The 15395-nt window shown below is 34.6% G+C and overlaps 1 protein-coding gene across 3 annotated transcripts in view; it reads right to left on the bottom strand.

Annotated features, from left to right (window-relative positions):
• LOC100750137 (pikachurin) overlaps nt 1-15395 on the bottom strand; it is a 269452-nt gene that overhangs the window by 26417 nt on the left and 227640 nt on the right. For all 3 annotated transcript variants that reach the window (XM_012394376.3, XM_012394377.3, XM_012394375.3), the window contains exons 8-9: nt 12562-12748; nt 1314-1453 (exon numbers count right to left, since the gene is read on the bottom strand). In XM_012394376.3, the coding sequence (XP_012249799.1) occupies nt 1314-1453; nt 12562-12748 (327 nt within the window). The remainder of the gene's footprint in view (nt 1-1313; nt 1454-12561; nt 12749-15395) is intronic.

Here is a 15395-nt window from a genome sequence, read left to right as displayed (position 1 = left end):
GATCTACAGTGAGATCCGTTATAACGTACCGCACGCGTACCGAGCGAAAATTCAAAGTCGATTTTCTCGAAAACAAAGCCTCAAACGAAAAAATTTATTCTATATTTTCGACTTCTTTTTTCGCGTAGAATCACCCCCTTTCCGCTTGTACCACCAGTTACCAACCACCCTGTATATGTACATGCACAGATATGTACTTGAAGCGAGCAATGAAAATGATTTTATTCATTTTGAATAATAATCTGTAGGATAAGGTACAAAATAAACTTTTCTATATTCTACGTAAAAATCTTATATAACAACATTCTTTTCCTCAAATTCGTGTTACGTTAAGTCGGATTTAATCATCTTTCTGTGTCCTGATGTATCTCTAATAATACACTTTAACGTTTTTCTAGGAATATACTTTCGACAAATTTGAGTTTTGTTATCGGTATCCGAGACGTTCTGACATTAAAAATGATAGTCCACAATAATCGAATGTGTCCGAACGTTTTAGATTGAGAATTTTCGTGTCATTGTACGTGACTATTGATCTAAGTCCTTTCTATAAGTAGAATTTTAATGTGTTTATTTGTTGTAAACCAATTTTGAGTTTTATCTCAATACTGATTACTTCGTATGAAGTTTGCTAAAGTCGCATATCTTTATGCAGCAATCTCAACAATACTTAATATAATATAAAATCAATGGATATATTTCAAATACTTGACATTTTTTCATAACTTACATTTCTACGAATGATCATTCCTATATATATATATACCAATTCGCTTGATTAGTATAACAGAGCGATTTATAATAGTAGCCGTCTTCTAATTATTTTTTACTTAGATAGCTAGAGAACTCTTCCATCGAATACATTTTTACCTATGTAATTCAAAATCAGCAAATCAATATACATATACGAAGACCGCAGTTGAAAAACGTGACAAGTACATTATTATCGGTTTTCTGATTTCAATATCGTTTTACTATTAAACGAACAAAGAAGAATATTAATATAATATAACTGATAATAGAAACAACCTGTTAAATTAAAAAATGCCAAGCTTTTAAAAATACTTGAGAAATGAATTATGTTTCCTAGAAGTTACAGTTATAATTACTAAGACAAACGATATTTTAATATCTTAGAATAGGATGAAAGAGACACATGTGTAATTTCAAAATCAAATAAAAAGACAATTGTGATAACGTGATATCGATCGACGACATACCGAGTTTTGAAATTGATTGCCTGTAGAAAATAAGAAATATGACATATCATGTTCTTTTCCTATAGTTCTCGTACAGTATGTACGGAAATTTACCTGAAGATCCACCCTGGTCTCGCAAAGATCGCCGGTGTATCCGAGGGGGCAGAGACATACAGCTGTGTCGCCTCCAGTAGTCAGGCACTTACCGCCATGGGAACAGGGCACCTTGCTGCATCTGTCCGCCGTGCACTCCTCTGCAACGACAATAAATCAAACGGATCAATGGATCGAGTACGTCAACGACGATGAATACGACTGCGGAATCGCGTATGCAGCGCAAGAAATCTTCGATAAAATCGACGTGAATAGCGAGGCTCTGTCTGTATATTACGTGGTCGGAAAATATCGGCCAGTTCAATCTTTTGGCTTTTCGCGTGTACGAGTCGATAGTATCGCCGGTGTAAATATTTGACGAAAATACTCCTTTGCTACTATCCTTTTCTGCCGATCGTTCGATCTCGTTCTATCTCGTTTTCTATCTATTCTGACGACGGTAGGAAACGGAAACTGGTGAGATGTCTGCGAAATTATCTTCCGCCGCGCTCGTTCGTCGACTCTATCGGAAATTTCAGACGAATGAAAGGGGCTTTCTTTCTCGTCTTTTTTCCCTTCTTTTTTCTTTTTCTTTTTTTTTTTTGTTTTATCTGGGAGCCGGGTTGCGGCCGAGACTAAACTCGAGGACTCTTGAAAAATCGATGCTACGCTTGTCGATTTTTCGATCGACGAAAGGAGGAAATATTGATGATGTTCTGCGCGCTCGTGGCAGGATTTCAATCGCGTTGCGTTTGTTGCATTTCGGTTTCCTAAATTCGCATGACGTAATTTAGCAATGAATAAGTAGACAGCGAATAAGTTGTGGGAAGTTCTAAGAGTATTTCACACTGAGGTAAAAATAATTTGGCGAATCTTATAAACGATGATCGTATAAAATTCTCTAAAATTCTTTGAAGATTAAAAAATACAATCTGTAGTAGACTTCTCTTTAATCATTCCATATGGAGCCTAACTTCTAACTGTACCATAATTATAACATACCAAATATCATTTATTGTTTGTAAAAGCTGTATACATATATACAATGTATATTGATTACGTACAAAATTGAAAATATATATTACGAATATTACAATACAATTACGATACAATTAACGCATAATACAATTATATACATACAAAATAATAATAGTAATATAGTTTATTTCGTTTTGCCTTCGTGGCCAAGAAATTCGACTTCGTTGCAATTTTTCTAATCACGTACTTTCTCATCCGATCTTCTCACTCGTCCTTCCATGTTTTATTTTTATGCTATCCTTAACCTAGATACCACATACTAAGAGTCTACGCTGGACGTTCTTCCTATCCTGAAACTATTACTTTCGCCAGTCGTACTAACTGTCTGCTTATTGCACATTTTAATCTTTGGTATTTCTTCCGTCATTTCGTCCCTTATCTTTTTCCTCTCTTATTCTTTTTATCATTTCTTAACCATTCCACCACCTGCTCTAATCTTTTATCTCTTGGAATCTTTTCCAGACTTGTTTTTATTCCTTCTGCTTCTATGCAATCTTCTACCAAACATTCTAACGTCTTAATATTTCTTTCACAGATTTAACGTACTCTTTCCTGTTCCGTCCACCTGTTCCTCTTTTCCACGGTTCCACACCTCGCTCTAGCTACAATGGTTTGACTCCTCGCTGCTCTTTTCTCCTCTAAATAGCGCCTCCTCTAAATTTCTCCTCTAAATAATAGATATTTTATACGTATTTTATATAATCCGTATATTTTGAATCTCTGATCCTATTCTACATATCATATTTATATATTAAATTTTCCTGAAATTATTCTTCCAAGTTCCGTCCAAGTTTCAATAAAGTTCCGCCTAAAAACAGATTTGACTACATGGAGATCAAAGAAATAACTACACAAGATAACAAAAGAGTGGAACCGTGGAAGGTATAAGCGTTCCAAAGGGCCAGCGTAATCGATATCGAAATTACGATATCCAACAGGAACGATCGTTTTCAAAGCTAAAAATTTCGAAGTCGCCGTGTAATCTGCAAGTTAAAAGGTCGAAGCTTTCTGAGAAAAGTCGGTACATATTCGATTCGTTTCCGGGTATTCGAGAAGTTGAAGCGGACGCAACGACGTGGAAACGATTACTTTCGAAATAACTTGATTTCCTAGAAATTAAAGTTAAGTTTCTGGTCTTAAAGTAACGTTCCCTGTGTTGAATAGCTATTTCTTCGATTCGTTCCTCCTTAAGACGGCGATCAATATGAACGAATGTAAGGCTTGCCGTGTTGGAGACGCCATTGGAAAGACACTTTCGGTTCGGTTGTTCACCTGATTCAGTTACACACGCAGCATCCACGTGAACCTGGTTAAATTGGGATCGATCGAAAATTCTCCAACAGCTTCTCCGGATTACTTTTTCCTCGTCCCTTGAAAACTCCTTTTGTCTCCGCGATTCCGCTTAATAACGGGAACTAGCAACTTCCGTGACGAGTTTCCTCTCTCAAGTTCGCTGGTTCGAAGTTGCTGGTTTCAAGTTCGAATGCACGGTTACTCGTGACTATCGATAACGGTAGTGGATTTCATTCTAGTGCTATGTTCTTTTTTCTTCCGATATATATACACTTACTGACAAAACAAAAGTCAAGAAACATAATCGCTTGAAAATTACTGTATATTTTCTATCTTCTCAGATACATTGTTTGGAATTAAAAATATCACAAAGAGGTAATAGTCCATACATGAAGATGCAATCAATTTTAATGTTAGATATCTAAAACAAACAGTGAAATTTGACAGTGATAACGTAATAGCGTGGGATTGTTTCTCACGTAATGATTCTGATACGCTAATACAAATGATAGAAACTATGGATGGATTCGATTAGTATTCTACTATCTCGCATGTTGCCAGAGAAACGAGAAAATACCACAGTGGTCATTTTGACGCGATAGTGACCCGGAACGTCCCACTGAATTAATTAAGACGTTTCTTCTGGAACAAAATGTTAATATGATTAAGCGATCAAGTCAATCTTCTGACTTCAACCGAATTGAACATTTATGAGATCACGTTAAACGTCCATTGGGAGCTCAATCATTTACAAATAAAGGAGAGTTAATGCATAAAATTACAAAAATATAGAATAAAAATTTTTCGTTTAAGGCTTTGTTTTCGAGAAAATCGACTTTGAATTTATAACGTTATAACAGATCTCACTGTAGATCGCTGTCTGGATGGAAAAATTAAAAAAAAAAAATTAAAAAAAATTTTTATTCTATATTTTCGACTTATTTTTTCGCGTAGAATCACCCCCTTTCCGCTTGTACCACTAGTTACCAACTACCTTGTATATAGTAATTTCCAAGCGATCGTAATGTCTCTTAACTTCTGTCAGTAAGTATATATGTAGGTATATTATAATCTATGGTATTGATGTTTGGAGAGTTCGCGTATAATTTTGTATCAAATTAATGTTAGATATAACATAACTAGACTTCTAGTACTCTCGAGTTTTTTTAGGAGGGTCAAATATTCTAGGATTTAATGGTCTTTCTTTGTTTACTATAATATCTTTTAGAATACTGTAAATTCTATATTGTATTTTCAGACATACTTCCTTTTTCGTGGTCTTATATGTTGTACATCGTTTCCGATATCTCTGTACCTGAAACCGTTCTCACGTCTTTTGTAGAGAATTCTTTTCTTGTTTTGGTAATCTTCTGTTTTTGGTGATCTTTATTTACTTCATTAGTGTACCTCTTTTTTAGCTATCCTATATTTGTTCCTTCCTATGATTCTATTTTTTCGAATCTTCATACTGTGTTTTCTGTTTGTTTCTCGCAATCTCTTTTCGAAGATCTATTTTGTTGTATCAAAATCTTATAACTGCCCTTTTTTTAATATCGCAATTTTTCCTTCTTCTATGTATACTCTTTTATTGTTGTAATCTTTATTCCTTTAAGTATTTTTCTTCCTTAGAAATGTTTCGGAGATTCGTACAGCTAACAGTACATTTCCTATCATTGTTTTCTGTGAAGGATTTTATCGCCCACAGGAATAGTTGAAACGAATACGTTTCCAGAAAAAAAGCTCACGGTAGTCAAGTAATAGTCGTCAGAATCAATTTTGGGACAAGTAACCACTTTCGACAGATCATTTTAGGTAACGTAGGGTGAAGGACGTCGTCCACGGCAGACACTATGTTGAGAGGCAGTTGATAACGTTACTTTGAAGTCGTTGAACCATCTTCGACTCTTTGATGTTCGGTAAAAATCGAAGACGTAGAAATGGATTCGAACCCTCGTGAAAAGTGCCAGTGTGACTACTCACTGCTTCCGTGAAGCTCTGGCAAGTGATTTTTAACATGGAATAACGACCGGTTATCCTCAAGTGCTCCGTGGTATCTTCACACTCAAGTCAATTCACTACTCTTTGATAAGGTACATAAGCTCCATGTACCATGTATCTGACTATATCGCACCAATTCCTTATGCGGTAGTATATCTTTGATTATTTATTTTTAATATGCGATTGTTAATAAACTGTGTGTATGAGTACATTCTTATGCAATTTATTTTTATAATTTTTGTTATAAAAATTTCTTATTGTACACTTATAGTTTAAATATATTAAACAATTGATTGGAGATAAAATTTTGTTGTTTTAAATTATCTACTTCATTTTATTGTATTTTATTAACGAATAAACTGACTTAGAAGCATTAGCATTTAAATTGTAAATGTATTTTCAGTATATAAATAGCGACACGAAAAGAGTAAAGATTCATATCTAGGAAAACACGAGATCGAGACAGGTTGCAAGAAAGTTTCTGAGTTTTATTATGAAATACCTATTTTCTTCCTACATTCCAGTCATTTATCCCTTTTCTTATTATCTCTCATGCAAAGTAGATACCATATAGACACGGCAGTTCTTCCCATTCAGTCATCTAATCAGATATCTAGGAAGATTTGAGTTATTCTTCTTTCCCTGGCGAATCTTTTATCTTTCTGGTATAACTTTACTTAATAACGTCTCGGAACTTTCACAGTCGTGGAATTTCCCGAAGCATGCTAGAAGAAAAAGCGAAAAGAGAAATTGTTCGAAGAATCTTCTCAAACTTGGTGTTTCGAGATCAATGACGCGATATGGATGGAAATAATAAAAGGTATACATTCGAAAAATTGTAGGTGGAAGGAAAGTTCCTTTGTCGAGGGAACGGAGCCGAGTTGCTAGATGAATATCCAACGGTGCGACGATTGGGGCGAAATTCTCCGAATAAGTATCTCGCCTATATTAATTTATCTTTTGCACAAATTTTTCAGATTCCATTTTATCAAAGTATCAACGATGAAAAATCTTTTGTTAAAGAATCACCTTCTTTGAATTTTATTTTCTCATTTATACTTATTAGATGCAGAAAATTCTTTCTGTATTAAAATCGGAAAAAATTACAACGAATTGCGATCTTCAAAGATGATTAGGTTTTCGTTAATCTAATTATAAATTAATGAATATTTATTAAATTGTGGATTTATACATTTATACTAAATTTAAATATACGCAAGATTAGATATGAATGAGTATAAACACAAAAATGTATCAAATATAAAAGATAAAATACATGTCACAGTATCTAAGAAATAAAACATACTTTTATTCAAGTTTCACTTTTTTACCAGTATCTATAAAAATTAGAATTGTTATACATTTACCCAGTTTACTAATTGTAAATTCCTAGATTTTTGTTACTAAAAATATCTACTGATGTTACTAAAAAATATCTGAAGTTCCTTCAAAAGATAAATTTTGTCTAGTACGTTTCACTAATTTTTATTTTTTTAATTGTAATTTTTATTTTCGCACGCACTCCACATCAACATATTACGTCGACTTAATTTTTTCCAAATTACGACCAATTAGCACTTCTCGAATTACAAACGACGCAAAACAACACAACAGACAAAGCGTGTTTTCTCGCGCTGATCCGTTTCTCAAGTGTTTTATTCGAGCGAATAAATCGAAGCCGGTTGCACAGCAGGGGAGCAAAATTTCTGCCGCTTCCATCTGTTTAAAATTTCACGCGTGTTTCAGCCACTCCCATCGATAACGTATCGCGTCTACGCTCCGAACTCCTCAAGTCCACTTCATTCGTCTATACTTACTAATGCAAAGGAAATTTCGTTTCCTCGAGGATAAACGCGAGAAAAAGGAACACGTCGAGAAAGAAAAGAAAAAAATAGTATGGCGAATAGCGTCTGGTAAATTGAGAAACTTCGATTTGCGCGATTTCTATTGCCCTGGTTCGAACAATCACGATTCTTCGTCTTCGAACAGGTTCCTGCTAAAAATCGTCTAACTCATCCATTATAGCATAATTCGCACCAGTCACGTTTCCTCTACTTTTCTTTTACTACCGCCATTTCGCTGTTCGAATTATATTTCGCTCATACATATATCGGACGAAAAGGGTAATTCGACTAACTGCTCTCGAAACGAGTTTATTCCACGAAAACTTTTGCTTTATCGAACGCTCCTTTCACGAGTCTGTATTACGCTTCTTGTATTTTACAATTTTATCATTCCTTTGGCGACGAGTCTCTTTGAAATTTTTATAAACTTCCTTCCGAGAACTCGTTTTGTCTAGTTTAATTGAAATGTCGTTTGTGAAGATCGTTTTACCTTCGTTTTTGTGAAATTTCTTGTTTGAGGAATTCTGTATCGTATTCATACTATGATCTTGGATTTAAATTTGCATAGAAAACAATGAATATTTTTAAATTCGTATCTGAATTTTGATATGTAATAGCTTTATTACGTTATAATGATTTTATTAATACTACGTTGTAATTCTTATTCAAGGTTTAATGTTGTATTGAGAGGTTGGGAAAGCGTAGCACGATGCAAGGGATTTTGAATCTCTGTGCGAATTTGAAGCAACGATAAACGCTATGAAAAATTGATTACGATTCAAATTGTCTTTTCATACAGTATATTTTAAGACATACTCAATAGGATATAACCCAACTATCTATAATCGTATTGAACTGTTGAAAGATTAAGCAACCCCGTTTCTCTAGAAATAGAGTCGAAATAAAGTTAACAGCTAAAAGAAGAAACTCCTGTCTTGATTAATCTTCTTTCATTATCCAATTTGATTCATTTTAAAATATACATTCCCTAAATGTTATAAGTGTATATATATTTGGTCTATTTGCAGTAACGTTATTTTCGTCACGTTCTTATTACATACTGATTAACAGACGATTCGTAGCAATTTTTCGACCAATGATAAATTTGACCCTTCCGTAAAAATCTGTAACTTAGGGATGACGATAATAAAGGATAGAATCGTTTCAAATGACTCGTTTATCAATAACGTTATAATTAAATTCTACAAAATATTATATACCACATCGATAGATATTATACCAAATTTATTTATTTACTAATTCGCTAGAAAATTACTTTTGCTGCAAAATTTGTTTACTGAATATACTAAATATTCTAACTAAATTATATCAACTACGTACAAAGTGAAATAAACAAATTTTACTATGTAACGAAAATCAAATTAAGCAAGGAGTCGCTATCTTTGACGAGCGTAATATAATTATCACCTAATTACTCTCCCGTGATGATGGACCCTCGTAGCGTAGGTTAATTTCACATGTAATAAAAACGGTGGCATGATGACAAGCCATTCGTTGTCGAAGATATCTCGATACTACGCGAAACGATCACAGGGATAATTGATTAACACTTGATAATTAACGCTAGCCCTCGATTCACAACATGACGTCATCGCCCGCTCTCTTGTCTTGGCTTTGATCATTAACTAATTAGCCGACACCGTAAATGCACACGGGAGATACCGTGCAGAATTTCGTTTAACGAATTCTCAGCCGACGTAACGGTCGCTGGTGTTGCGTTATCTAATGGCTATAAAAGGACGAAAGAATTTGGTCGTTCGTACGTTCGGTGATTCTCGCGTTACCGGGCAACCTTGTATTTTTTAGCCTCCTCGAAATCGAAAGTACGATGTTCGTTTTACGTTAATCTATAATTCGTGAGAAGAGAAAAATGTGTAAAGTACGATAATGGAGGATTATAGTGATTTTGGATATTCGCATGGAAAATAACAAAATCATTTCGGCAACGTATAGTTATGTACAATATATGTATATAGGATTAGAGATATCGAATATTGATACAGTTAATTCCAGAATGGAAGAACTCGATACCAAGTATTGGATTTTTATCTACAAATTCAATATACAATTCAATATAGAATTCAATACTATAATTCAATATGTTAGGGGATTTAGTTAATTTCGAGACTGTGAAATTTGATTACTTCAGAATTCGTCATTTGTCACATTCATCCGTTAACGTTAAGTCAGTTAGGCTCGAGATTACACTGAGTTTCGCTATTCCAGATTACTCGTATCGGATTAGAATTAATTAAGCGTGGTTAATCAATAGATTGCTGGAACTCGAATATCGTCATATTTCCTTTTTGAGAATAAATTATGATTTATCAAAATATATTTCGTAGTTTTTGAAATTCAATTAGTACCGATATTTCATTAAGTACAGAGGAAAAACTGGAACAACGGGAAGAAGATATTTCCTGGCAAATCGGGAGATCGTATACAGGGAACGTTGGAGGATTTTCTAACTAAATTCATGTGACACCTGTTGTATGTTCGCCGACATAGGAGCTAATTCGAGCAGCCGATATCGTGCGGCTTCCTACAGCCAAACAAAATGTAGCTTCAGTACGCCTAATTATGGGCCGCATTGTTTTATCGTCGCGATTATTGTTCGCTTGGAATTACGAATCACCACAAGTTAATCCGTTAAAGTAGTTTCACATTGTAGCATTTATATCGTTATTTCGCTTGGATTTATCGATATCAGATCGTATATTTTATTCTATGTATTAAATTGATCGAACAATTTTCCTGATCTATTTCTCAAAAAGAAAGCAATCAATAGATAATATTAACGATGTAAGATTTTATAAAAAACATCGAACTATAGATATGAATTTTCTTCTGAGAAACGGAGAACATATATGGAATATTGTTTGGAAATGTAAAAAGAAATTTTTGTTCTTTTATATCAACAGAATTGATCCTAAAATTTATGTTGAGCATTTTGATGAATCGTTTCAATTAAACTAGTTATCCTTCGATTTTTAAAGTATAAATTAATCTAAAAGAAACCATAACAATTCTTCAACGATTTCGGTAATTCTTCCTTTAGCTGATACAAATTTTACAAAATTTAATTTCAAGTTTTACTTTTGAAAAAAGCTACATTTCATACGTATCAACCAAAACGTAAATTCTTCCAAAAGGAAAGCAAGGAGAAAGGTCGTTATGATAGAAATTTCCAGTATAAAACCACCTACGAGGCAGCAATTCCCAACTGATGCTCTCAAAATGTACGAAAACAAAAGGTCAAAATGGCTCCCTTTCCCGAAGGTACAAGGAAATATTTTACCAGCAAGTACTCGCGAAACGAATGGAGACGTCCAAACGATTTGCTTTGATATCATCCAAGGAAACCTCTCTTTGATCCGTTTTTCGGTGAAGCCGCATGTTTTAGAATTCACGAAGGACCTCAACTAGTGGACAGTCGAGCACCAAAAAATGTACCGATTCTCAGGGAATTTGATCCTTTGATGCTTTCTGTATTCTGTCCGAGAATAGAGACGTGTACGACGAAGCGATAGTACGTATATCGTTCGTACAGAAATCCAGAATCGCTGTTAAAAGCTATCTTTCGAGAGACACGCTTCAAGAGATTACACGTATTTCCTTCGAACAGGTCCAATGGAGATTTGACAGTCGATAGAATGGTCTCGACCTCCGTGGTTTCAGATAAGAAAACGCAGCAACTTTAATCGACACTTCGTTCTGATCGACTGCTTTGCGTGTTAGAAGTCGTATACGCGCGTGTGGAAGGATTGGACTGTGAAAAATTGATCCTTCAGGGAGCAGATACTCGGAGAAGTTTAGTATTACGTTTTAGTGACGATTTTATGTTCTTTTTTACAGTGAAAGAGACTTTAGAGATAAACAGACTTTAAACAAATGTAGGAACTTACTACAATTAGTTTATTTAAAATGGATTAAACAGGTGTTGGTTAAACAGGATGATTGTTTAACGCGAACTAAATACAATAACGCACTATAATTAAGACAACTAAATAGTTAATTTGCAACTCTCGTTACCACGGTTCCAACGCTCTCTCTCACGCGAATTGCGGACAATGCAATTCCCACTCTCTGGCTTCTTGATTCATACTGACTGTTAATTCGTCTTTCTCCCTTAGCATCCCTTTGTCTTTTCTCTTAGTCCCACCACGCACGTGTTCCGCAACCGCTCGTGGCCAGGATCACGCAGGCATTTTCCGCGTAACTATCTGATTGAAAGGCCGACGATACACCGACGATGCGCCTGCCGGCACTTAGGTTTTCTCGCGAAATTGTTTGTAGTTTGCCCGATATCTCTTAGACCTTTCGTCCAAGATACTACACAAATTTGGTCCAAAGCTAATTTGTTAATTTTCTTATACTTTCAAAAAAGCTGAAGAAATTCTGGGATACTAATAGATGTTTCTATTGTATCATATTAATAATATTTAAATAAAATCACCAAAATTAAAGTTAACTAACTAATATTAGCTAATATTAAGTTAAATATTGGAAACTTGTACAGTGAATGGAATAAATTAGACTAAATTGTAAATCTGTTGTAGACAAATTTGGTTTAAATCCATATTTTTTAATCGTTTCAGCTTTTTGAAAGGCCTGAGAAAATTCTAGAGCATCTCTGCTACATTATACAATCGTTCATTAGCTAAAGCAATTGAAACTTTTGCAGTCAAAGAGTTACGTTAAATAAATAGATGATCGATAGTAGGTCCAGTTAAAAAAGAATATTCGCTTCAACGAAAACCTTGATTTTAAAATTTGTTTTTCACATTCAATTACTATAGGCATCGAGCGATATTCAATTTAAAAACTCAAACTTACTACAATATCAAACATATTATATGATAGCGACATAATAAAATAAATTTTGTTTCTCTTCTTAAAATCGAGCGCGAAACATTTCTAGCTGGCTGCTCGAAAACATCCGAAAAATATTCGCCGCGAAGCTAATCTCGGACACGAATATTTACAGATTCGAAGAGCAGGTGCGTATGAAAGAACAGGTTGTTACTCGAAGAAAGTGTAATAGAAGGTCCGTTTAATTAGTAAGTTGTACTCACCAACGTCGAAACCATTCGCCGCGTCTCCCTGCGGCGCGAGGGGGAAACGATAGCGGTGTTCATTGGCTTCCAGATGCCGGACGCAACCCTTAAATCCGGTCCTCACCGGAAGTCGCTCGAGGCCGGTTGTATTTCCGGGGCCGCCGACGAACAACGGCTCGCGGAACGTAATCCTCGCAAACAAGCCCTGCAATCAAATACAGAACAGCCTGGTTCACGCAGCTGTAGAAAGCCGTTGTATAATTCGCGTTCTTCCACCAGACGATTTATCCGCGACTGCCTGGTTTGTGTGTTCGTACGAGTTTCGAGTGCCGGCCCTCCCCCTTTCTCTTTTACCCCTCGTGCAATTCTACTGTCGCTTTTGGCCGATTTTCGCCGACGAAACCTTTTTTCCTGTTTGAGATTGGATAGGCGAAAGACTAAAGATTGACGAAGACTATTTTATCGGAAATTTTATTTATTGAAAAGGATTCTGGTTTAATGGTTCGAGGAGTTGTAAATGGGGTAATGCAGATATTTTTGTTAGACTACGCTGGGAGAAAGGTATCGTGTTTGGCCTTAATGTACGTATGTATGTATGTTTGTTTGTGCCCCTAACTTAATCGATTTTGACTTAATAGCTCTCAATCGATTCGCGTCCGTCAGAGTAGTCTTGTACGCTATGTAGAATACTGAAAAAAACGAAATGGCGGCAGATACAAATTGTAAAAAAAGTTCATGTATCTAGATCGCTAAATTCAAGAAGGGGATGTGCCCAATTTTTTTATTATAGAGTCGAAAAGGATTGAACAAATATTTTAGAAATGTTTACCCCATTTTAGAAATGTTACCCCATTACGTAAAACTGAAAAAATAGAAAAGCAGGATGTATGTGTTTCACTAAAAAATATGAGATGCACGTACAGATATTTTTAAGTAATAGTTGCCGAATTTACAGATAAATAGGTTTAAAAATGTCATAATCGGACAACCGCACTGATTAAATGTTGGTAATAACTAACACTCCTGCTTGAAGTTTCGATATTGTTGCACTCGACATAATATTAATTGGTATACTTTAAAGCATCGCCAAAATGTACGAAACACCTATTGTAAATTGTATATGGTTACAATGACGATTAAACTCCGTAAATATTGTGGCTCCCGACTTTTTTAAACGTTACTTATCTGCAAATTCGGTAATTACACCGGCTATTTAAAAATATTTAAATGTGCACCTCACATTCTTCAGCAACGTACATCTAGCTTTTTCTCTCTTTTTTTTTAGTTTTCCCACTCTATTGTTCTCTTTGGGTTTACATGATCCGAAGTAGATGTTACGTTCCAATATATAATATTAAAACATAAGTTGTTTCTAAATATTTGGTTTTAGTATTTAATATAATCCTATTATCTTTTGTGTATTGTGTAAAATAAGTACGACCAGATTTAATATTACCAAGAAATAAGAATGTTATTTAACATTTGGTATCAACAGAATTTTGTTTAATTTTTCGTACACATATTTGACGATTTTGTCAACGAAAATGTATATTACATTCCCAGAGGTTTTAGTTTCTAGGGATCGTATACTTGTTCTGTGGCAAGGAAATTATTTCCAGGACATGTAATTACGAAGGAATTTGGTTCGTGCTCCGTGAGACACGTGTTAATATCGATGGGGAGAAGCATTCGACTTTGTGATAATTCGGCGAGTTTCGCAGTTACACTTCACACGATTAAATTCATCTTCGGTGCAGACTACATATTTCTGGTAAATCGAGCGTGTCTGATGTGGCGAACGAAATTGATTTGACACGGTTCTCGCGCACCCCAGCGTATGAAACTACTGCTCCTCATACTCGATTCTTTTAAACCTTCTGCATTTTTCTAAATGAAATATAGTTTCGCGAAGATTAAGAAATTATGTATGAAATATAAGATTTATATTTTCGCCTTTTGATAGTATATAATTTTAATTTAAAAATTTTGATTGAAAAATTGATTTTAATTTAAAAAAACAATCGAAATTTTTCAAAAAAATTTACCTAGAACTATTAGCGCTATTTTTTGAAAAATAATTTCTTTTCCATAAAACATTCACTCTTTCGTTTCTCTTATTATAAATTTTACTTCCTTTAATAAACAGATCTGAAAATATCATAAAAGATTAAAGATATCATAAAAATAGTATAAAAGATTTGACAAAGTATACGGATTGGACGAACAAGTCTCTTAAAACATTCTGCATAGAAAAACACTAATTTCTGAAAATATTTTCTCCAAATAGAGAATATCTTTTTTTCAAACTCCTGGAATTTTCTAGCTTTAACATCTCCTCAACGTCTTCAAACCTCAAACTCTGAATACACAAACTCCCCTTATTCGGACGTCTTAACTTACCCTTGGCACTTGAAAGTCACACAATCGACCAATTCGTATTCACAAATTTCCACATTGCGAGCTTGATTTTCGTTCAAAATGACACTCTATCACGGCGTCGCAGAAATAAGCACGTGGTTGTAACGTAGACGTCGGAAATGACGAAAAGCTTCGGCACGGCGGTAAAACGCAACGTGAGATGCTAGGTAGCAATTTACGTTGGATTATACATCCAAGATGGCCCATATTTGCCTACTCGGTGCCTGAGTATAGCTGCTGGGAATTTATTATATTCCTAGTTCGCCTAGAACCTCTTTGTGCATCCTTATACGGGTATACTCGTGTCTCTGTGCATTAATACTCAAAAATATATGGGCACATATGTTTTTATTTATACTCATTTATACTATATATACTTATTTTTAACAGGATATAAATAATTACAAAAATTACAAATAGAAGAACTTAATATC

This window comes from Bombus impatiens, unplaced genomic scaffold, assembly GCF_000188095.3.
Source record: "Bombus impatiens unplaced genomic scaffold, BIMP_2.2 scf_0083, whole genome shotgun sequence".
Taxonomy (NCBI): domain Eukaryota; kingdom Metazoa; phylum Arthropoda; class Insecta; order Hymenoptera; family Apidae; genus Bombus; species Bombus impatiens.
The sequence above is the reverse complement of the archived record's forward strand: the minus strand, read 5'-3'. Positions and strand labels throughout refer to the sequence as shown.